This window comes from Erithacus rubecula (genome assembly GCF_903797595.1).
Source record: "Erithacus rubecula genome assembly, chromosome: 10".
In the NCBI taxonomy this organism is placed as follows: Eukaryota; Metazoa; Chordata; class Aves; order Passeriformes; family Muscicapidae; genus Erithacus; species Erithacus rubecula.
Window position 1 is genome coordinate 23,817,385 of NC_136662.1, and position 24,535 is coordinate 23,841,919.

General features: G+C 42.3%; 1 protein-coding gene across 2 annotated transcripts in view; it reads left to right on the forward strand.

Moving 5' to 3' along the window:
• PLA2G4A (phospholipase A2 group IVA) overlaps positions 1-24,260 on the forward strand; it is a 65,792-nt gene extending 41,532 nt beyond the window's left edge. For both annotated transcript variants that reach the window (XM_079314385.1, XM_079314386.1), the window contains exons 9-19: positions 2,252-2,388; positions 5,910-6,132; positions 6,887-7,001; positions 9,429-9,566; positions 9,887-9,979; positions 11,390-11,461; positions 13,154-13,396; positions 18,512-18,696; positions 21,489-21,684; positions 21,837-21,994; positions 22,803-24,260. In XM_079314385.1, the coding sequence (XP_079170511.1) occupies positions 2,252-2,388; positions 5,910-6,132; positions 6,887-7,001; positions 9,429-9,566; positions 9,887-9,979; positions 11,390-11,461; positions 13,154-13,396; positions 18,512-18,696; positions 21,489-21,684; positions 21,837-21,994; positions 22,803-22,934 (1,692 nt within the window). In that variant the 3' untranslated portion in view covers positions 22,935-24,260. The remainder of the gene's footprint in view (positions 1-2,251; positions 2,389-5,909; positions 6,133-6,886; positions 7,002-9,428; positions 9,567-9,886; positions 9,980-11,389; positions 11,462-13,153; positions 13,397-18,511; positions 18,697-21,488; positions 21,685-21,836; positions 21,995-22,802) is intronic.
• Positions 24,261-24,535: the final 275 nt, after the last annotated feature.

The window sequence follows — 24,535 nt, forward strand, 5'->3', positions numbered from 1 at the left end:
ATTTCATTTCAATTTTTAGTGTTTTGTGCCCTTAAACACATCAGAGACTGAATTGGAGCTAAAAAGCTGGTTTTAAAAACCTGCCTGCTTCCTCTGCAGAGCAGGAGAGGACTCTGAATCTGCCTCATTTGATTTATGCTGTAGCTCAACTTCTATTGAAATAAATGAGTAGAAATGTCCAGTAAGTGCTTCTCTTCAGTTATTTTTAATCATAAAGTTAAACTTTTCTTTATTTACTGTGCAATGCCCACGGGTGCTGGGGAGGTTCATCCTGGAGAAAAGGAGGCTCAGGGGGTCCTTCTGATTCTCTGTAACTCTCTGACAGGAGGGGACAGCCAGAGAGGTCTGACTGTTCTCCAGGGAACAGGGACAGGAGAGGGAACAGCCTTGAGCTGTGCCAGGAAAGGGTCAGGTTGGATATTAGGGAAAGTGTCTTCATGGAAAGGGCTGTAAAGCATTGGAAGGGGCTGCCCAGGGCAGTGGTGGAATCATGATCCCTGGAGATGTTAAAAAATGTGTGGTTGTGGCACCTGGGGACCAGGTTTAGTGGAGAAGACAGTGTTGGTGCTGGGCTGATGGCTGGACTTGATAATCTTGGAGGTCTTTTTCAACCTGAAGGATTTTGTGATTCCATCATCCACCTCTCCCTGTATCCACCCTTCCCAGTGCAGGGACCTGGGATGCCCAGCGTGGATCCAGGAAGCATCTGCAGTCAGGATGCTGGTGGCTCTCCTGGACACTGCCAGCCCATCCCCATAGCAGATTCCTCTGCCTGCTGGGGGACACTCCCATTCTCCCTGCTGTCAGTGCACTGATGAGTGGAACAGTGGTGCTCTCACATGCCTTCTCCAGGCTTGCACCTGCAGGTGACATCTCCATCCTGTTGGGATGTGTCTGCTCAGGCTGAGTGGGCAGTGCTTTCAAAGCCTCCCCATGTTATTAAAGGAGTGATTACTGACATGGCTCTTCCTTCAAAGCAGCTGCTCTGTTATTTGGGGTGTTGGCTTAACAAAACATATCCCAAACCCTTCCCTGGGCTGTGTCATTTTTGGGATAGATCCCTATCTCTGGAGATGCACCATGAATGTGGGGCTGGGGAATACTTGTGGTTTCTATTACTAAAGCTGAACACTTATGAAGGAGGTAACAAAATGATCCCACTGCATCAAGAATAAGCAGTTTTGGGGAGTGGAAGCCTCAAAGAAACATCTTGAGTGCCTTGGTCATTGTTCATGGGCATTTCCTTGTGACAGTCTGTCCTCAGGGTAGTTTCATGGCTTGGAGCATGGAGTCTGCAGAAAGAACAGGACTCTGTCATCATATGGATCCTTTTCTTGTCACTAATCCCATCTACTGGCAGCTGAAATTGCCTTTCAGGGAGATTTTTGACAGATTAGCAGTTTGATCAGATAGGGGCTTTCTGCACAGCTGTGTGATTATTTTTACACTCAGTAGCAACCAAGAGGTGGTTCCTTTGTCCCTTTTGAACAGTGGAAAATTTTCCTGGGTTTTGGAAACTGGGAACCAGGTGAGCCCTTTACTTAGGCCAAAACATATGATGGTGGGAGCAAAGGCATTTTTATTTAATTTTGTCTTCTTTTTAGATACCTGGGGAAGGTGTGCAGTTGAGGGGAATGGCCTGGATGTCTTGGCTGGGCACTAAGAAGGAGAAAAGTGTAAAATAAACCCCTATGGACACAATTTTAAACCTGCTGCCACAAAAAACATGTCTAGTTCTGCTCACTTCTCTGTTGGTGGCTGAATAGTTGTCCAGATCCCCATGAATTCCCATTACCTCTCTGGCAGTTTTTGCAAAGTGGTGGTAAAATTGAGATTGTCTTCATGCTATGTAGTAATACTGGATGTTTTTGTTATAAAACTTGTTTTTAAACTCCCAGTCAAAATATTATTTGTCTCTGTTCTGTTTCTCATTAGCAAATTTTACTGCCTTTGGCTCTGTCACAATTATATGAGTTGGATTAAAACTGGTGTTTAGGTTGCTTTAAAAATCTCTGTGGTCTTGTAACTGAATAGCTCATTTAATAACTGAATTTAATATCTCCTCCATTTCGGATTGTGGTTAAGAAGGACAGACATTCTGAAGAAATTCTGAGTGTATTTTTGTTAAGAAATCTTGCTGCAAGTGATGACTTGTTCAAGTTCTAGTTGCTCCTGGGGTGTCCAGGGGCTGTGCAGGGTGCTGCCAGTGTGTCCCCAGTCCCTGATGTGGTGTGCTGCTCTCGCCCTGCAGGTGCCGGTGATCGCCGTGCTGGGCTCGGGAGGGGGGTTCCGGGCCATGGTGGGCTTTGCTGGAGTCATGAAAGCACTCTATGAGTCAGGAGTCCTGGACTGTGCCACATACATTGCTGGGCTCTCTGGATCCACCTGGTAAGGCCTTTCTCTTGGTTATCCTCATTTTCCCTGCAGCATGTTCTGGTGGAATTGTCACGAGAGAACTGACTTGTTTCTATGGTTATAATTTTACACATGCAGGTCTGCTGGGGGAGGTGTTTTGGATGCTCTTTCAGGAGCTTTGAGAGGAGGGATGGGTGAAAAGAGGTGCCACACATATGCATCCATATTTCTTTATCAACACCTAATGTGTGTTTTATTTTCCTGATGAAATGTGAAAAACCAAAAAAAATCCCTTGTGGTTTGAAGCTGATAACTCGATCAACCCAAAATGTGTTGTATGCTTTGAGAAGGCTTTTAGAGCTCCTCAAAATCATGGAAAGATTGCCAGATAACAACTGGCAGAACCAGAGGATACAGTCTTAAGCTGCATCAAGGAAAATACAGGTTGGATATTAGGAAAAAGTGTTTTACAGAAAGGGTGATAAAATACTGGAATGGTTCGCCCAGGGAGGTGGTGGAGTCACCATCCCTGGATGTCCTTAAAAAGACTGGATGTGGCACTCAGTGCCATGGTCTAATTGAAGTGTTGGGCTGAGTTGGACTCGATGATCTTGGAGGTCTCTTCCAACCTTGTGATTCTTGTGAAAGATCTCTTGCTCCAGTTTACACCCAGTGTAAAATGCTGGTGGATTTACTGGGAATGTCTAGGGTCTGGCTGCCACCCTCCAGGACATCCCACTGTGGATTACCCACTGTCTCAGTCCTACTGGCACTCTTTAATTTAGACAATACCTCAGGTTTTAAATAGTTCATTTGGCCTTGAGGAGCAGGCACAGGTATTGATGGGGGAGATATTACTGTTATCTTCAGCTCCTCCTAAGTAGCTGTGAAGAAAAGAGATTATTTTTGGAGAAGCCCAGAGAAAGGATGAGGAGTAATTGGATTAACTCTTAGAGAAACTGTGTTGCAGTGAGAGTGGCCAATCACTGGAATGTGCTGAGCCATTCTCACCTGAGTAGGCTGGGGATAGTGTCATCCTCTCAGCCTGACTCAGGCAGTGCTCATGTGAAAGCTGAACTTGACTGAGCACAGCCCTGAGCAGCCTCACCTGACTTAGGCTGGCTCTGCATTGAGCAGGAGACTGGAGCAGAGACCTCGAGGGTCCTTTCAGACTCAGGCATGAGATTATACAAATGTCTCGATTCTTAGAAGAAAAAGACTTGTAATATAAATGAGCAGGGAATCTACCTGGGATGAATTTTATCACCTGGTTTAGCTCTAAGGAAGCACATGAATTTTAATTCCACACTCTAACTCCAAAGCTGACTCTTGAAGGAGATAATGATCATTTTATTCCTTGTATGGTTTTTTTCATCAATTATTTTTCATTATGTGAAGATTGCTTCCCAGACTAGAGGGAAGCTTTCAGAATGCCAGGAGGACTTGAAATGCCAGAAGTATCCGTGAACTAGAGTAAATTTCTCAATTAGATTGGACTCTAAAAGGTTGGAACCCGTGTTTTCTATCACTGGTGGTGGGGGCAGGTTTATCACTGTCCGTTGAGAGAGATGGATGGACTTCTCTCACAGCTGTAAAAAGCAGAAGGTGGATGAAGAGCAGTGGAATAGTGCAACGTGGTGTTAAAACAGTCCCTGTGATTCTAGGGAAGGGTTTGCAATCCCTGCTGAGGACAGAGGTCACTCTGCTAGTTATGAGGTCTGTTCTGGGGAAAACCCAGGGGTGAATATGTAGTTGATCTAATGTAAACCTATACAATCTGAATTAAAATAGCGAGATTATCTGAACTGTTCCAGATTGGACACCCGCTGTGTTTGAATAAATTTGCTTTTGCTCTCTGATGTCACCCTTCAGTCTTTCCTTGCTTGATGAATAAATAAATTGACACTTTGACACTCCCTTTCTTTTCTTTCTTTTCCATGCAGTCTGTCACTTGGGAATAATTCTCTTTTCTTTTTTTCCTGAAGGGTGGAGAATTCCTTTCCTGGCGGGAGAGGCAGGTTTTTGCTTGTCCCCTCAGCTGCATGTCTAACCTTGGAGCAATGCTTTTCTGCCATCTTGCTTCAACTTTGTGCTGACTTCTCCAGCTGCATTCCCCCTTCCCTGCATCCAGGAGTTGATATGGAAGCCGTGGATCGAGTCCTGGCATCCCACGTGGGACAGGGTTGGTTGTGCTGTAACAGAAATGGCTGGGCATGACCTCAGGGCCAGGCTGAGCCCGTGTGTGTCTCAGAGCTGTGCCTGGAGTAAGGCATGTGTGCCTGAGCCAGGTCACTGAGTAAATAATAGTAAATGAGCCTCTCATAGATTAGAAGGGCCTATCTTGAGTCTTGGTGTGGCCTAACCCAACCAAGTGGAAGCCAGGGCTGCCTGCACACGTGTCTGAGCTTTGTTTGCAGGAGAACTAAACTTGTTTCTCAGGAACAAACTCATGATTTGCCTCTTCCACATCCTCAGAGTCAGCTAACTGTCTGCACAGGTTGTACTTACTGTGCTTCAGTTTATTATGGAAGCAGCATATCCTGGAAAGTGGGGCTATATCCAGGTGAGAGCCCCTCGTGCCCTGGCTGAGCCCCCAGCGTGGGCAGCAGGACAGGGATTGGGGCTCTGCCCCTCTGCCCTGCTCAGGTGAGACCCACCTGCAGAGCTGCTCCAGCCCTGCCCCAGCACAGCAGGGAGCTGCAGAGAGCCCAGAGGAGGCAGCAGGGTGAGCAGAGGGATGGAGCAGCTCTGCTGGAGGAAAGGCTGGGAGAACTGGCATTGTTCACCTGGAGAGGAGGAGCACTGGGGTGACCTCACTGTGGAATTGCAGCGCCTGAAGGAGCTGACAAAGCTTTCAAGGGATAGAGGGACAAGACAAGGGGGAATGGCTTCCCACTGACACAGAGTAGGTTGAGATGGGATATTGGGAAGAAATCCTTTCCTGTGAAGGGTGATGAGGCCCTGGGTGCCCAGAGAAGCTGTGTTTGCCCCATCCCTCTAAGTGTCCAAAGGTCAGGTTGGACAGGGCTTGGAGCACCCTGGGCTAGTGGAAGGTGTGGCTCTAGAGGGGCTTTAAGCTCCTTTCTGACCCAAACATTCTGGGATTCTGTGATATGCTGAAATATTTTAGGAATTTTTCAGTAGTGATAATGAGCTGGAGGGCAGAGAGATGCCTCTTGCAGAGAGAGAGCTCCATGTCTCCTTCTAGGACCTCTGGTCTGCCAAAGGGCTGTGCCAACTGGAGGAGCTCCTTTCAGCTTTGGACATTCTGTCTGTTATCCCTTAAAAAAGAAAAATGAGGACTCTTTAATAATTTACTTCATATACATTATGTAAAATGCATGTTGAGTGTCTAATCCTATGCTTATATTTAGAACAAATTGCTCAGCTTTCTGTGCTTTGAGAAAAAGGAATTGACAAATTCCTGTGTAAATGGAGAGTTAATTAACCTGAATTAATCAGTAACCCCCCCAAGTCATTGATGAGCTTTTTGTAGCTTTCAGGCAGTGACACTGCAGCCAGTTTGGTGCTCAGAGGGTGTATTTGCATTGCAGGTACATGTCAACTCTGTATTCCCACCCGGATTTCCCAGCCAAGGGCCCAAAGGAGATCAATGAGGAGCTGATGCACTCTGTGAGCCACAACCCCCTGCTGCTGCTCACCCCTCAGAAGGTCAAGCGCTACATCGAGGCTCTGTGGAACAAGAAGAGCTCAGGGCAGCCTGTCACCTTCACTGACATCTTTGGGATGCTCATAGGGGAAACACTGATCCATGATGTGAGTGCTGTGATGCTCTTAAAGCTGTCAAACTCATACCATTCCCTCTGTTGCTATTTTACCTTAATTACCTTAATGACATTTAATAGAGGGTGCACAGTTTGCTATAAGAAACAGCATTTGCTTTAAAAAGTACAATTTCAGTGTGAAAGATCCCCTTGGTTTTTTTGAACAAAAAACAACAGGAGAGCTTCACACTTGTATTCTATAACTGTCAGGCACAAAGATTTGAAGTTCAAACGAGTCAGGTAAGCAGCAGCTGGATTTGATCTTGTGGCAAGATTGAAATGTGTCAGTAGATTTGCAAATGTATTTTATACACTCCTGTCCCTCATGAGTGTACACTGATAGTGGGTTTTAAACAATATAGAACACTAAAAAGAGGCAACACAGCTTTTAGTGGCAGATGTATAGAATTCTGATGCTGAAGGGCTGTTAATTATTGTGTGACATTGGTTAGAAGTCCCTGTTTACCAAGGGATGAAAAAAATGCACAGACATTTAATTTAAATCACAACCTGACACATCAGTGAAAAACTTTTCTTATCACATTTCATCAACAGGAGGAGTCTCCCAGATCTTTATATGAAATAAAAACATGATATTGATTTTAAATTCTTTAAAATTATAAAGTCACATAAATATATATATATAAATAGAAATTATTTTTATTTTAAATTATAAAATATAACTATAACTATAAATATTGTATGTTATATATATATATGACACAGATGTCTTTCTTTCCCTGCAGAGGATGGACACCACTCTGAGCAATATGAAAGAGAAGGTCAATAATGCCCAGTGTGCTCTGCCACTCTTCACCTGTCTACATGTCAAACCAGATGTCTCAGAGCTGATGTTTGCAGGTGTGTTCCCAGTCTGTGTTGAGTCACTTGTAGCAAGAAGAGAGGTGTGTGGTTGCTTAAAAAAAAAACTTTTTTTTTTTTTACGCACCTGAGACTAATTGCATCTGATTTCTGGGAATCTGACAGAGTGATAAGAAGTTACTCAGGGATAGGTGATCACATATTCAGGTAGGAGTGCCAAGCCAAAGAGAAACCTGGTGACTCCAACAGGGAAAAGATGTTTAAAGGAGTGTATCAAACAGGGAAAGGAAAATGTCCTCAGTCACCTTCTATTTCAGAGAATGGTGAAATCAACAGTTAGACTTGATGATCTCAGGAGTCTTTACCAACTTTCATGATTCTGTGATTAAAATTGGACAAATTAGATACAATGCTTCTTTTTCACTTCTTGCCCAGTGTGAAGTGCTCTTGGTAACACACAAAAAACCCCCAAACCTTTTACTTGTATTTATTCCATAGGTTTTAATCCCCTCTGGTAACTTGAGAGTGGGCCTGGTTGTGGAAGATGCTACACTAAGATAAGGATGTGTGCATCTATATATAGTTATATCCAAGACTGGAAAGGGAAGTGCCAGGTGATTTGCCTCAGGTTTATTGTATTCACTGTGTTCATTGTATTTCCTAAAATAGCTTTTTGGAGAACTTACTGTCAAAGCTTTGATTGGAAATGAAAATGAGGAATTGTAAATTAGGCTAAATATTTCATGGGATAATGTGTCTTTAATTTTGCTGCTTAGGAAATTGATACCTTTTTGTTTGGAAATATGAGTATTTTGGGTTTTAGATGAACTTCTGTTTTTCCAATAAATTTTATTTGGATTACTGTTTTAAAACCAAAATTATGTTTTTGCTAATGATGTCTTTCTCTAAGCAACATAAGAAGCATCTGTAGGCTTTACTTTACTCTAAAAAAATGTATTCCCTATGCCAGCGGATCTTGAATTTGCCTTTTGGGGCTGACATCTCTGTCATTATAGAGAGTGCTAGATCTTGATTGGTTCTTATTTTAAACTCTGTTCCTTCTTTTAGCTGTTCCTGATCTGAGAGCTTCAGTAAATTTTGAACAGAAATATTTACACTTCCTAATTTACATTGATTTTAAGGCAGAAATTTTATATCCCTGAGCAGGCTTTGTGATTTGAAAAATCTCCTTCAGTGCAAATGCAAGCTGGAGGTAAACTAACACAAATTAATTCTAATTCTCAGTTCAACATTGCTGTCACCCTGGTTCTGAATACATATCTGCCAAATCATGTTTATACAGTTAAAAGGAAATATGAAGTTCCTGGACTGGGTCTTCAAAGGAATTTCCTTCTACTCCAGTGAATATGAAGATTTGTGGTGATTTATTTGGAAAATAGGATGTTGTATTTGACTTAGTTCAGATAAGCATTACCCTGTGAGATGTAACTCCCAGCAATCATGATTAAATCTTTCCTTTTCAGGACAAGTGTTCACCTTTTGCTCCACACGTCAGCAGGAATATCCTGAGGGTGGATGGCATTCCATCACATGTTGGGGATATTTCAAAGCTGTCTCTTTTGCCTTTCTTTTTGAGAATTACTTCAGATTTATTTCCATTCAAATTAATCCCTGCTAAAAGTAGGGAAAGTAAAATAGATGAATGGGTGAAATGGTAAAAAGAGAAATTTATTTTGTTTGTTATTTCCTCTGTTTTTGAACTGAATTCTTTGATGGAAGCAACTTCACTGATATAAAAAAAAAAAAAAATGTTTCCAAGTCAGCTAAGATTCATTTCCAAAGACCTACATCAATAGAATGCAAATCACTTTTGGTATTTTCTGCTGAGATCAGAAAATGCATTTGAACATTTTATTCCATATTTTTTCTTGAGCTCTCTGTTCAATAAAATGGACTTTTAAAGATATCTTTGGCAGTGTTTGAATTGTTAAGTTTATCAGTTGCCTCTCAGCTTTGCCTTTTGATATTGGAATTCCTGCAAAACTTTAGGTTAGGGTAGAATCCAAATGCCTCTGCTAGAATATTTCACAGTCCCTAGGATATTCACTGCCTGGTTTTGTGGCACCTCTGTCATTGCTTTCCATTTTTTTGGTGGAATTGCAGTGAAGGAAAAGCAGCTTGGAGCTGAGACCCACATGTGGCAGGGAATCATGCTGAAGCAGGGGATGAAAAAAAGATGTCACTGTGTGTTCCTCATTTGTGATCTCTCCTTTTATACCTCTGGTTTTCCATCTTCATTCTTTTCACTAGAGTTTATTGTGATCAGAGAGAATGAGGATTCTTTCCCTGCTGAGACATCACTGATCTTGATTTGATATTCCAAAGGGTTATTTGGCTTCCCATTTCACTAAAATTTCTCTGTTTGCTTCATTTATGTGTTTTCCTCCTCTGTTTCTATTCAGTCTGAGATTTCTGACTGAGCAGAGTTTTATTTCTGACTTTCAGACTGGGTGGAGTTCAGTCCATATGAAATTGGAATGGCCAAGTATGGCACTTTCATGTCTCCTGATTTGTTTGGAAGCAAGTTTTTTATGGGGACAGTGGTGAAGAAATACACTGAAAATCCCTTGCATTTCCTGATGGGTGAGTATGTGACAGAAAAAAGTTCAAAAGTAAAATCAATTTCAGAAGCTCATGGACTTTTAAATGCAGTACACAAAGTGTGAGACAGGAAGTGGAGCTCTCTGTTAGAAAGATTTCACAGGTATGGATTGGCATTGTTTATTTGTTTATTTCCATGGATTTTTTTTCTGATTTGGACATCTGAGCCTATGACTCAGCCTGCTCCAAACTCAGAGGTGTGTTCAGGGAGCAACCAACTGCTTAAATTGCACTTTTTAAGGTATGTGGAGTTTATTTTCCTTCTGGCAAGCACTATTCATTGTTTATTTTTTCTCTTTCAGGTGTCTGGGGCAGTGCATTTTCAATATTATTTAACAGAGTCCTTGGTGTCTCCAATTCTCAGAATAAAGGGCCCACCATGGAAGAAGAATTAGGTACTATAAGTAAATAATTCCACTATACAGAGCAATTACTGGCAAGATTCTCCTTCTGTGGAAGGATGGCACTGCTGGTAGTCATTTGAGAATGTGAAATTAATTACTTTTAATTGCTGGCACTGCTGGATGCTGCTGAGGTGGGGAAAGAGTGTTAGAAATGTTCTTTCCTTTCTTTTCCTTTAGTTTCTGGTCAGTCAGAGCTGCTGAAAGTCACATGTGTCTATCCAGCTCTTTTCTGGTAGTTAATAGAATCCTCTTTTTATGCTGCTGTGTGATTTTTGGACAGCAGAAGCTGGCAAATATTTGATATATTTGATAATTACTTGTGTAGTCTTGACACTGGGTTGTATTGTTAAAGGGATTAGCAAAATGCACCTAAACTTTCTCATTGCTGGGTTGTTAAATTGCTCCATTCTAACCACAACCTGTTGGTATCTGGTCCTTTGTTTGCAAATTGAGTGGTTTTGGTATCACTCCTGGCACACAAATGGCAAGATGACTGTAAAGAAAGAGTTGTGACTTGGTTTGGATGGACTTTATTGAGTTTATCTGAGAATGTAGTTAATGATGAATTTTTGTTTCCTATTGAGAAGGTAGCATTACAGGGGAAGATCTGACCAATAAAAAAGCTGTCCTAGACATCCAGCTCTTTCTGAGGAGCAAGAAGAGAAAATGTAGATTGAGATAGTTTTTAAATAATAAACTGTGTCTGCCTCCTAATGAATGGAATTCAGCTTCTTGATAATCTCTTCTTTATGGATGAGAAGGAGACCTCCAGATTCTTATTTCTGAGACAACTCATGAATGTTAACACCTCCTCATGGATGGTTCTTGTAAATAAATGTGATCACAGAAAAGTCTGCTTTTGAAAGATAGTAAAACACAGAATGTTATCTGTCATCTGTGACTCATTTCACATATAATTTTAAAAATACTCTTTGAAGTAGGATCAGATATGAAAATATTCATGTGATTTGAACTACAGTCTGGAGCAGAGCTGCAGATATCCCAGTGCCTGAGACAGTTATCATTAGATAACTGGGACTGTAACATTAGATAAATGTTACAGTTATCACAGTAACATTTTCCTGGTTCAGTAAGAGCTACTGAGAGGACAGAAGCTAAACATCTCCATTTTAATGGAGGTAAATAAAGTGTCAGGTATGTAGTGCAGAGGAGAGTGGGAAGTACTGCTAAGGTTGCATTTTCTTTTCCAGCCCAAAAATTGCAGACAAAATCCAGTTCCTGCTGCTCACATTCTAATGTCCACAGCAGACTCAGTCTCTTCAGTTGTATTTTCTATTACAAAGACTATGAGAATTTTATGACTCAGATTGTTTTGAAATTCTTAACTGTTCTGCCAGTTAAACCCCAGCAGTTTAAAGGAATTTATATTTCTTTCAACAGAAAATATTAGGCTAAAGCACCTTGTGAGCAACGACAGTTCAGATAGTGATGATGAATCACAGCATCCAAAAGGTAAGGAAATGCTCAGACTTCATGTCATCATTTCCTGTTTCCATCAGCTTTTGTGTGGCTCAACAAAATATAGAACAAGAGACCCCAGGAGGTTCTGGGCTTCACTTCATGTCTCCTGCTCAAGCTCATCATCAGGGGATTCTTTCACACACGTCTGGAATTTCACATTCACCCAAAAATGTGGTTTGTTGGGCCAGAGCTCTCCAGAAGTCTGTTTTCAGCAGCCTTGGAATTGCTGCCAGCCCCCTAAACCAACACTATCCATTGTTTTCAAGGGTTTCCTGATCAAATATTTACCTGAGAATGGTTTAATGTGTGTTTCCAGCATTCACAGGTGTCTTCTAGCACCTCTACAAATGACATCTGATACAGGAAATTCTTCTTGCATGGCATAGTGTTTGTAACAATGCCCAAATCCAGGTGCCCAGAAGAGGCACAACCACAAAGGGAATGTTGGGCAGTGGGAAGAAATAATTCTACTGACAATTATCTCTAAGTATCTAAAGCATCTGGAGATTTTTGATGTCTTAGCTTTTTTGTATTTGATGATATTTTTGGGGTGATTTTCATCTGCAAAAATCTGGTTTTATTTTTAAAAAGTGGAGCCAAGATGGGAATGCAGCTGTTTGTGATTTCAGGATCTACAGAAGAAAAGAAAATCCTGTATGGTGACACAGGGAATTATGTCATAGCTCAGCTCAGTGATTGCTTCTTCAACTCCCCTTATGTGCAAAAACCATAGGTAGTACCAGGTTTTATGTTTATTTGTGGATTTCCTGTTTAAGCACTACAGCCAACACCAAACATATTTCTCTCCTAGTTTGTAGCCATAGTGAACAACCAACAAATCTGGGATTGTAAACACTTGGAAATCCTTCTTACTTCCATAGAATTTTATTGGACAGATGTTGGATTTCTCTGATAATTGTTTTCTCTCTACTTTTATAAAACTCAGCTCCTTCAGAGCCTGGGTTAAAGAGAGAAGTTTAAAAGCTGGATTTAAAGTATCAAGCTTGAGCTTGAATTATTTTCTTATCCAAAACACCCCAAAAATTCAAGTTTTGACAGGTGAATTATTATAGGGTGGTGTTCAGTCCAGGTCATTTTACTGTGAGCTCCAACTGCAGCCATCTAAGTCTGGATATTTCACTGTACTCTTTATTTAAAGCCAGATACTAATTGTAGTTTACAATTTACTGTAATGATGATTTCATGTATTTTAAAGTTTCCATGCTATAGCACTATCCTTTATGCAGACTAACTCAGCTTTCCTGAGGAAAGCTGGATTTCTCACAGGCAGGAAAGATGGAGAAGGCTGTCAATGCACATCCAGATAAATCTATGTCTACATCAGGTATGGATCTTACCAGCTCAGGTCTATCCCTGAACCCAGCAGAGCTTAAAGAGAAAGCCCTCAGCCTAATTAAGTCTTGCTCAGGTCATCTGATGTTCCCAGTCTGTTTTCCTGATGGGCACATCCACGCTGTTGTGCAGATGAAAGGTCTCACTGGGCTGTTGAAGCTGAGGGGATGGATTCTCTGCACTCCTCTGAAGTCATTGTGGCAAAGCTCCATCATCCAGCCCCCGGCTCACTGAAAGATGTTTGGGGTTTTTTTTTATAGGTCCTGCAGTGGTGGGGTTACACTTTCTGTGTTTAAATGCCACTCTGGGTGTTTCCATTTCTGTGTGCAGGCACTGAGGGCGCCGAGGCAAGGCAGGAGAGCAGGCAGGAGAGCAGCCAGGAGAGCTGGGTGCAGCGCATGCTGATGGCGCTGGTGGGGGACAGCGCCCTGTTCAACACGCGCGAGGGCCGCGCTGGCAAAGTGCACAACTTCATGCTGGGGCTGAACCTCAACAGCTGCTACCCCCTGTCCCCTCTGGCAGAGCTGCTCACCCAGGAGTCCCTGGAGGAGGAGGAGCCGGCAGCAGTTGCAGGTGGGTTCACCCTGGGGCTGTGTGCGGTGATGAACGCAGCCAGAGGCAGCGCGTTCCCAGCGCGGAAACATCACACCAGAGGGACACGAGAGCACCGTGGGGATTGTCCAGAGCACAGATTGGAGGCTCAAAGGGCACACAGGGACTTCTGTCTGCTCCCTGCCTGGCTCTTGGCACAGCATGTGGAACAGCCACTGGAGGGATGGTGGCTCTTTGTATGGCAGAAGGGGACCAAACTGCTCTTGTGTATGATGCCCTTTGTTACATCCCTTTCTCACTGTCTTGGCCTTCTCCAAAGGGTATCCAGGTTGTTCCTTGGCTAAGGCTGTTCCTTGATGCTAAGCCTGTTGGTAGGAATGAAACCTTGGTCTCCTGCAGCTCATCTGCTGTCTTCATCTTTTGAAAAACCCCTGGAGGCAACACACTTCTTCACTTGCAGGATCACAGGATCAGTGCATTTTGGAAGGGACCCACTAGGATAATGGAGTCCAACTTTGGCCCTGCCCAGACACCCCAACAATCCCATCCTGAGCGTCCCTGAGAGCATTGTCCAAAAGCTCCTGGAGCTCTGGCAGCCTTGGGGCCCATCCCAGGGCATCCTGTTCAGTTCCCAGCACCCTCTGGAGGAAGAACCTTTTCCCTGAGCACCAGCCTGACCCTGCCCTGACACAGTGCATAGACTCTTACTTTGCTGACACCATGTTCTTCCCAGTGTAAATCCACCTGACAAACCACTCCCATTCCAGGGTCCCTGATGTGCAGGTGTATCCACATTTCATGTTTGCTTGGGCAAGAATGTAGATAGAGGATAAGAATTTAAAAAAAAATAGAAATTTTTAAAGAAAGTTCTAAGTCTTCCCCCACTCCATGAGGGATGTGGTATATGGGACAGTAGCTGTGAAGAATAATTGTTTAGTTAGGATTTTGGACCCTTTGCCTTAGTGTTCATAGCAATCTGTTCAGTGAAAGGCAGTTAATTTCTTGTTCTTCTGGCACTGGAAGTGTCCATCCCAGGCTGGACAGGACTTGGAGCAACCTGGGATAGTGGAAGATGTCCCTGCCTATGGCAGGGGGTGGCACTGAGAGATCTTCAAGGTCCTTTCCAATCCACCCATCCCGTGATTCTGTGATCCATCAAGCAGAGAACTACACCTCTCTGAAGGGCGGGGTGTTCCTTCCAGGCTGTTCCTCCCAGCACAGCCCTACCAACCATCCTTGGTAACAGCAGCATTCTCTTCAGCCCTCAGTTCCTATTCAGAGGAAGGAGATTGTCCAAGCCACTCATTAAGCAACAGTAAATACCAGATGTCATTTAAAAGCTTAAGTACCAGCCGTGCTCTAATGTGTATTTGTTAATGTAACAAATCCCTTGCAGGGCTTGAAGAGTAATTTCCATCTGGACTCCACTTTCTAAATATTTCTATCATCTCAGAGGTGTTTACAAACTGGGTAGTCTTAATATTTATAGTACTTGGAAAAGAGGCAGGAAAGTGGGTAGGAAATTTATGGTTGGAAAAAATGACAGTTGATGAGAATTTTGCTTAATTAAGACACATGGATAGTCTTCAGAATCAACTATCAATTTCCTGGGATTTGGTTTTGATGGAAATAAAATGCTGGTTTGACAGAACTCCACACCTCTGACACAATTACTTTGGAGTGCCTGAAACTTCTGTGGGTTAAAATGGGAAAAGTTTAACAATGACTGCAGTTTTTTGCTGTTAGCCAAAGCCCACATTCATAAACCTGCAGTAACAACTCAGATCTGACAGCTGTGAGTGGTTGCAATATTACAGTCAAGAACAGTTAAAAACCCCTTGAGGCGTCAGTAGTTAATATAAAATGTAATCATTCAGTAGTGTGATGAGTGTATCCATATTTTAATGCTGTGAATTTTCCTAATATATGGAAGAGCTGAGGAGCCCAGAGGCACAGATAGAAAGAAGACTGTGGTATAAAATTTAAATCCTTAGATTACCATGGCACTGGATACATTTAAGCTGTGCATATTTATTCCTAGCACTGGCAGTTTACCTGTCAGCTTGAGTGCAGAGAGAAATCTGTATTGCTTTAAGTCTTACTCTCTTTTATTGCCAGACACTGCAAAAGAGAAATAAGTGAATCAAAAAGGATATCAATAATACTTCCCATCTCCAGTTGTCCCAAACCCTCTGCAGAGGATGAGCTGTGGCTCACCTAAGGCAATCTAACAGTCATTACTGAGGATTGGATTTAGGGTCTGCAGTGCCTGCAGCAGAGATCCCAGCTGCTTGGTTGGGGAGTAAAACCCTTGACTTTGCTTTTCCACAGATTCTATTTGTGGACATCATGCTAAGTGTTTCCTTATTTCATCAGGAATTATTTCACTGTGAACTCTGAGTTGTTCTGTTTCTTTTCTTGATGTTACAACACACCAGAACAATTTGAGAAAATGCCAAGTGCATAACAATGGGGATAAATACCCCCTAATCTCTGCTTCCTTATTTCAGTATTTATAGAAACAGTTGTAGTAGATGGACGTCAGTAGCAAATGCCCTTCTCACCCCCCTCCTTCCACTGGAGCTGCCATCTGTGGCAGATTTGGTCTCTGGGATGTGCCCTCTTTATAATTTCCCAACAAATATCTGTCAGTGTATCCCATTGCTGGGAAGTTGGCAGGACTGAGCTGGCTAAACATGGAGCTGGGACTGGTAAACAGACCCACAGAGTTGTTTAGGCTGGAAAAAACCTTTAGGATCATTGAGTTCAACCATCAACCCAGCACTGCCACTAAACCCTGTCCCCAAGTGCCACATCCTCCCATTTTCTCCCAGTTTGCTCTTTGATGGACTGGGAAGTGCTAGTAATAGGAACGCATCTTTCCTAAAAGGCTGAAAATCCATGTCCAGGCTCTGGGATTCTATGGAGACTGTGATTACTGAAACCCATTTTTATGGCTTTTCTAAATTTATTGACGACATTAAGATGTTTTCTCCTTTAAAATATAATAAGATTATTTTGATAAATTTTATTTTAGGGCTGTAAGCAATGGATCCATCTTGTTCTTCAATGCTGGGAGGAAGTTTGTGTGGCAGTAATAACACTCCCATCATAAACACTGTTATAGCTGATGCTGTTCTTGATTAAAGGATCTTTCAAATTCAATTTTTGTAACATGAGAAAAGGTGAAACTTGAACAAAAATATTTTTGCAATTCCTTAGAAGTTCTAGTGAGAACAATGGTTAAATTATGTTTGACATGTTATCTTTAAACAAGAAGAGGAAAACCAAATTGGTCTACTTTTGCTAAAAGGAACTGTAGTCTGGGTGGGATTTTTACTGTTTTTTTAAATTGTGGTGAATTTGATAAATACTGATAAATTTTAATTCATTTTTGCAAATTGATGATTATGAAATATATCTGGTTCTGAAATAGGTTTATAAATACACTTAGCCCTTTAGCAATAGGCAATGATTTTAAAATGTTCTCTCCTTTAGAAATCCAGGCAAATAGTGGGAAAATGGTGCTTCATTACTAGGAAAAGGGTCCTCTTATAAATAACAACAGAAATAAAAAAACCAAAATCATCTGTTTTAAAATTTGGTTTGGTGCTTACAACATGCTGCTCCTAAAATGACAGGGACAAGAGTTAGAATTATTTTTGATTTATGGTTTTTCTTTGCTTCAAAAATACCTTTTTTTTTTTCCCAGATGACTATAATTGTCAATAGGTAGGTGCCAAGAAATTAAATTATAGCAGAAATAATTATATTTTTCTGTCCAGCATTCCTTACATTACACTGCCCTCTACAGATTATGAGCATTAAATTTTTGTTGAAAAGCAAAACCATGCTCTGGAAATATTTGTAAGGCCTGGAACAAGAAAAGATTGTCAGGGGGGAAAATTTAAATACAGCAGGGATAGTTTACTAGTGTTCAGAGACTTTCATTTTCTAGTATTCAGAGACATACTAACTATGAAGATAACAAGGGAAAATGGATTGGATTTTCCTGGGCTGCACCCAAGGGAATGTTGGGGTTAGAGGGAAACATCATCAGCTTGGGCTCAGAGAAAAGAGTGGTGGATACCACACTAGGACAGCACCAGCAGCAAGTGGCTGACAGGGAATTCTGTGCAGTGCCTAAATTATAGATATAGACATAGATGTAGATATAGAGATATAGATATAGATATAGATATAGATATAGATATAGATATAGATATAGATATAGATATAGATATAGGTCACTATTTCTCTTTGTTCCTGGTGGAGTGGTGAGTGTGAGGTCTGGTGCAGGTTGAAAAACAAAACCTGACAGTCCCAATTGAATGAGCAGAAGCACACACATTGTGTCACACGAGGGCAGAGCCACACTGAGAATTTTTGGGTCAATTTGAGAGAGCTGGGAACAACGTGGGGTTGGGAGGGAACCTGGGGGAATTTTGATAAATTTTGGGTTTGGGCAGAGGTTGTGGGACACTGAGGGGATCACAGAATATTAGGGTTGGAAGACCTCTGGGATCACTCAGGCAGGTCACCCAGAGCAGGTGACACAGGGACACATCCAGGGGCTTTGGGATGTTTCCAGAGAGGGAGACTCCATGCCTGCTCCCAGGCAGCTGTTCCAGGGCTCTGCACCCTCCAAGGAAAGAAGTTCTTCCTCATGTTGAGGTGGAACTTGTGTTTTAGTTCATTTAGGCCATTGCTCGTTGTCCTGTCACTGGCACCACTGAACAGAGTCTGGGACCATCCCCTGATACCCTATGGAATATCTCTTAATATTCCATAACCTTTTTCCTTTGTGTTTGGATTGTTTGGGATGATGGAGTGAAGGTGGGAGGGCTGGGATCAAACTTGGTCTTTGTTCCCTTTGGTTCATCTCGAGCCATCTCTGGGTCTGCCTCGTGAATTTGACCTCCTGAGGGCCCTTACAGTTCTGGCTTCTCACCCCATTCTCCAGTTTTTATGAGTTTTAGTTACACTTGAATTCATGGTGTGTTTACCTGGGATGTGCTGTGCAGTTCAAATTCCATGCTCTCTCCAAAACTTAGGGAGACACTGGAAAGCTCATCAGAAGCTCAGTTCTTAACTCAGGCGTCCCTGCCTGGTTTGGTTTTCCCGTGTTCCACGCAGATCCTGACGAGTTTGAGAGGATCTATGAGCCCCTGGATGTGAAGAGCAAGAAGATCCACATTGTAGACAGTGGGCTGACCTTTAACCTGCCCTACCCGCTCATCCTCAGGCCCCAGAGAGGTGTGGATCTCATCATCTCCTTTGACTTCTCAGCCAGGCCGAGTGATTCCAGCCCTCCTTTCAAAGTAAGTGACACAGGCTCTTCCTTTCCTGGGTTCAGGAGTTTGTGGTGACTCAGTTTTATTCCACATGGTCCCAGAAAGGCCTTGGTGCTGTTGCATCTGCAGCTTTGGAATATTTCTTCCCACATCAAGGCAGAATACTGCCCTGTGCCTCAGTTCCTGTTTACATGCCTTCCATGAGGCAACTGGCACAAAGAGGGATAATGGAATACCTTTGAAGCAGGAGCTTGGTTGTTTTTATGGAACTTTTGCTTTGGCACTGGTTGCAGAGTTTTATTTTCCATCAGAATTAAACAATTAAGTCATTTTCCCTGCCATACTCTCCCTCTGCCCAGCTGCTCTGCTGTGTGTGCTGTGATGTAAATGGATGGTTTCATGTCATCATCTTGCAGAAATGCATCATCTCAGGATTGCTAAATAAATAACCTTTTGGAATCAGGGCTCTCCCTGGGATAATCCCAGAACTGGTATAAGTGGGACTCTTAAATCCATCCAGACCAGAGCAAAACAGGAAGAGGAAAACAGGGAGTAAGTGCCATGGCTGTTTTCTGCAGCAGGTGTGGAAAGCACAGCTGTCAGTCTGTCCAACCTGCATGTCCACAGAGCTCCAGCTGTGATCCCAGAACCTTTACAGGGATCACTTTGGTAATTGCCACAGAAAAAACAGCACTTCAGAGACTTACTGTGAGGTTCTCTAAATCACTTCATGCTGTGATTTAATGGGCATGGTGGGATTTGGTTGATCTCTGTGATCTTGGAGATCTGTTCCAATGTTAACGATTCCATCATCCTCAAAAAAGAGGCATTATTTATTTCAAATCCAAAAGGATTTTTAAAACAAAATTTAAGGGAAGTCAGAAAATATTCCTGTTTAAGAAACAGCTGGCATTCCTTGTTGCTTTACAGACAAATTTCAGTTAGAACAAACAGAATTATTTTCCTTCAGCTGCTATGGAGTGACAAAACACCCAAAATAACATCAGAAAAAACCAGCAGTATCAAAATGAGCTTGAGATCAGTGCTGCCAACTGCAAAGCCAAATCACAGGAGAATAAAAGGGAGAAATTCCTGTAATTTCTAGGTCTCTTGAAGCTACTGGGGAGAATAGACCACTGAGAAGACTTCCTAGTGCTTGAGATCCTTTGCTTTTCTTTAAATTACTTAATCCCAGAGTCCGTTTTTCCTTTCATATTCTATTTGCATAAAAATGTATCTCCCTTTTTTTGTCAAAAGTGTTTGCCCCAACAGCTAGATTTGCTGACACAGCATTGCCATTGCCTCTGCAACAGCTTCTTCCTCCCTCTTTTAACATTCCACAGGTGGAGTCTGTGCAAAAGGCTGTATATGGTCACCCCTGCTACCCTCAGCATTCTGTCTCTGTCAGCTGCAATTTTCTGGGCTGTTTTGGGGAACATTAGGAGATTCATTAGCACTCAAGTGGCATCCTGAAAGTTTTTCTCAAAACTGTCATTTCCAAAAGGCAATTACTTAACACTAAAAAAAATGGTGAGGATATTAGATGATGCCTCAGGTTTTCCAGAAGTCTCTGTTGAAGAGAAGGTTCCATTGTTTCTGGAGCACAAGCTGGGGTAGACACAGGTGTATTCCTGAGACAGAGGACAGGAGCAGGAACCAGCTCTGTCCCACTGCTGCATTGCAAAGAGCAAGTGCCACTTCAGAAGTGGGCCTGTATCTATGGCAGCACTCTAATATTTTGCTCAATGACTCGAGCCTTAGTTTACCATTTTACACCCACTATCTCTAAATCTCTTGCGTATCCAAAACAGTTGTCCAAAGAAGGGTCCTATTTCATTGAAAACCAAGATTAAAGATGTTTGACCTTCCCTCTCCTCCCTCTCACACAGCCTCATTGCATGCTTTTGAGTCATTATTTACAAATTATCTTGTTTACTGGGTTGTCATGAGGAAAAAGAAGCCTGTTTTCCAGAGCTCTTCACTTGGTGTGCTTTGAGATGCCTGAGTACAACAATGCATGGCTCAGTGTTTAGGAGGTCTCAGTGGTTGCCACAGCACTGGTACTGCTTTGCAAAGTAAAATTATGGATGGCTTTTCCCTCGCTGTCAGCTCTGTAAATTCACCCCCAGGTTTCTGGGGCAGGCCACATTCCTTCCTGTGATTCATGTGGCAGGTGGTGAAGCCAGAGCAGGGTGAGGTGCTTAGTTGGTCCTGCTGGATCATCTGTGCTGAGATGGACTTGATTAGTCCTGAGAGCCAGAGGCTGGTTTGGGCTGGAAGGGACATTAATCTCATCCCACCCCTGTCATGGGCAGGGATACCTTCCACTGTCCCAGGTTGCTCCAAGCCCCCTCCAGCCTGGCCTTGGACACTTCAGGGATCCAGGGGCAGCCACAGCTTCTCTGGGCACCCTGTGCCAGGGCCTGCCCACCCTCACAGAAAAGGATTTCTTCCCAATATCCCATCTAACCCTACTCTGCCAGTGGAAAGCCATTCCCCCTTGTCTTGTCCCTCCATCCCTTGCCAACAGTTTCTCTCCATGTTTCCTGTCAGCTCCTTCAGGCACTGCAAGGCCACAGTGAGGTCACCCCAGTGCTCCTCCTCTCCAGGTGAACAATCCCAGTTCTCCCAGCCTTTCCTCCCAGCAGAGCTGCTCCATCCCTCTGCTCATCCTGCTGCCTCCTCTGGACTCCCTCCATGTCCTTCCTGTGCTGGACACTTAATAGTTTATGGATTACATTAACCACCTCACAGGATCCCTGTCTCTGCAAACCTCCTGACTTTGCAGTGGAAGCTTATGCACCTTTTCCTCTTTCCAGGAAATCCTGCTGGCTGAAAAATGGGCCAAAATGAACAAGCTTCCTTTCCCCAAGATAGACCCCAACGTGTTTGACCGGGAGGGCATGAAGGAATGTTATGTTTTCAAACCAAAGGACACCTCCTCAGAGAAGGACTGTCCCACCATCATCCACTTCGTGCTGGCCAACATTGACTTCAGGAAGTACAAAGCTCCAGGTGAGCTCACAATTCCTGATACTGAATCCTCCTTTTCCTCTGAAATTGCTTGGTGGTTATGCAGGGGATTAATTCAAAGGAGCATTTGAAAATAAGGTAACAAATCCTCAGCCCTAACATTTGGATGGTATTTTTGTATTTGTCCTGTGCAGGCATTGCCAGAGAAACACAAGAAGAGAAGGATTTTGCAGACTTTGATATTTTTGATGATCCAGATACACCTTTCTCTACCTTCAACTTCCAGTATCCTAATGAGGCTTTCAAGAGGCTCCATGACCTCATGGAGTTCAACACCCTCAATAACATGGATGTAAGTATATGGGGGGTTAAAGGGGCTGGGTTGTTACAAGGGGAAGTGGGTGATGTGAGTAAAGCCCTAAATCATCCCTACAGAAGGTACAGAGCTTTGCCTCAGTTTTTGCCTGATTTTCTCATTTGGTTCTTGCCTTGCTTTTGTCCTTTTACCATCCCAAGCCATTCAGGATAACTGAGCAAAGGTGACTGTTAAAGATGTAAGTATCATGTGCAGGATTTTATGCTTTTTTTTTTTTTTTTTTGTCTAATTGGACAGAAAGGACACTAGAAGTTTTCTCTGAAGGAAATTTCTTTATCAGCTAGCTCAGTAATAATTATTTGTAATTGATAGCTGGCAAAATGATCCCAGTATCTGTGGAGTGACAATGAAGTGAATGATCATCCAGATAAAGATATGGGGGTTTAATCAATAAAGTGAAGAAAACTTGTTACATTAGCACAAGGGAAATAAGAGAGAGATTTAATCTTTCTCAACATAATAATTACTTTCTACATCCTTCAAATTTGGATTTTCTCCATTTGGATTTACCCTTGTGAGTTTTGCTGGGGCTTTTAAAGTACTGTGTGACTTTTTTTGGTGTTAGTGGCCTCCCTAATATTTTTACTGACTGCAATTACACACTCAGGAAATACTATTTGTACTAAAACTCATCGATCCCTTTGCTCAGTGATGGAGCAGGGGCTGCTAATGGGAGCAGAGCAGAGCTAATGGTGGGAGCAGCAGCTGCTAATGGGAGCAGGGGCTGCTTCTGCCCATTTCCCAGTGGCTCAAATGAGTTTTGCTGTGGTGTGCTGCCCTGCAGGTGATCAAGGAGGCCATGGTGGAAAGCATTGAGTACAGGAAGCAGAACCCCTCGCGCTGCTCCGTGTCCCTCAGCAGTGTGGAGGCCAGGAGGTTCTTCAACAAGAGCAGCCTCAACAACAACCACACGTAGAGGCTGTGCCTGGCCCTGCCCAGGATCTGCTCCTGCCTGTGGAACTGGAGCCAAAAGGACTTGATGGAGCATCCCTGCTCCTCACAGGGCTGAGCAACACTCCTCAACACATCTGCTTGTGAATGCTCACGTCCCAGTGAGCATTTTGTACTGCTTTTTAAAGAACTAAAACATTTCACTAGGCTGAGATCCTCATTTTTAAAACTGTGGGATTAGTTGGAGATCACTGGATTCAGTGTCTTTTTGTTTTCTTAAAAAATTGTAAACACTGGTTTGTTTTGGGAGGGGTAATTGATTATTAAGTGATGTAAACTGGGCATGGCTTGAATGGTAAGATGGAATTAGAATTAAAAAATTGAAATCCACTTTACTAAGATATGACAATGTCTGTACCACTCAGCCAAAAATTAAACCTTTGATATTTTCTTTTTCTCATTTAATCCTCAAAATGACATTGCTTAAACTCTTGAGCTGCTGGAAACCATGTGTTAAATTATTGTCAGTCTGTGTGTTTCTAACCTGAATGTTTCTTCATAAATTGACAGTGATTTTGAATTTGAGCATGATTAAAACAACACATTTCTGCAAAGGGACAGTGGCAATGTTTACTGGGAATTGGTAAAACATGCCCAGGTAAGAATGTGAAGCCTTAAGGACTATTTTAAAAATATATTCTTAATACTTTGAATAATGAAATACTGTGCATAGACAGAGATTATTTTAGTACCATCTCAACCAGTATTGCTGTAACTCTGCAAGTGCACAGAAAGTGCTGCTGCACCTCTGAAAATTGCTAAATTTAATTGCTAAAACCAGTAAATCCCTGGGAAGGGAAATAATTACAATGCATTTCTTTTAACAGCCGCTGCACCAAAAGAATCATGGAAAGGTTGGGGGGTGGAAGGGACCTTAAAGTTGATCTCATGGCACCCCCTGCCATGGGCATGAACACCTCCCACTAGCCTAGGTTGGTCCAAGTCTACATGCAAAGTTCTGTGGTTAAATAACATTTCCTGTATTGATCAATAGATTTTATTTCTGTTTGAGTTAGTGCATGTTTAAAATCAAGAGAGAAAAGAAAAGTAACTTATCTTAGTGCTGCATAATTTAAACATTTTCTATAAATTCTGGAATACAGAAAGGAACTGGTACCATTATATTATTGTAATACTTTCTTTTAAGTGTTGTTTTTCCTTTTGGTAATGTAATATTTGTATTTTTTATTTTATGTACCTACTCTGTTTCATGGAAGAGTTTTATCATGCTTTATACAGTTTATATTATCACAGTGTTACCAGATGATAAAAAATAAAACTATATTTGTCACCTGCTGTTTTCAGACACTTTTATTTTGATAATTTGTAGGCTATTTTCAGGTTTTTTGTGAAGAGATGTGGAGCAGCTCAATGGTGTGGGGAAGCTCACAAGACTGACAGTACACAGGATGAGTCTTTGCTGCCTTTAATCTTGGTTTCCTTATAAAGCAGGAAAGTTCCTTAGACATTACTAAAAATAATGTGGAAAGAGAATAATAATGCAGGGAAAACCCTCTTTTGACACACAATGTGACACCAACCACACAGAGTTTTCCCATACCTAGA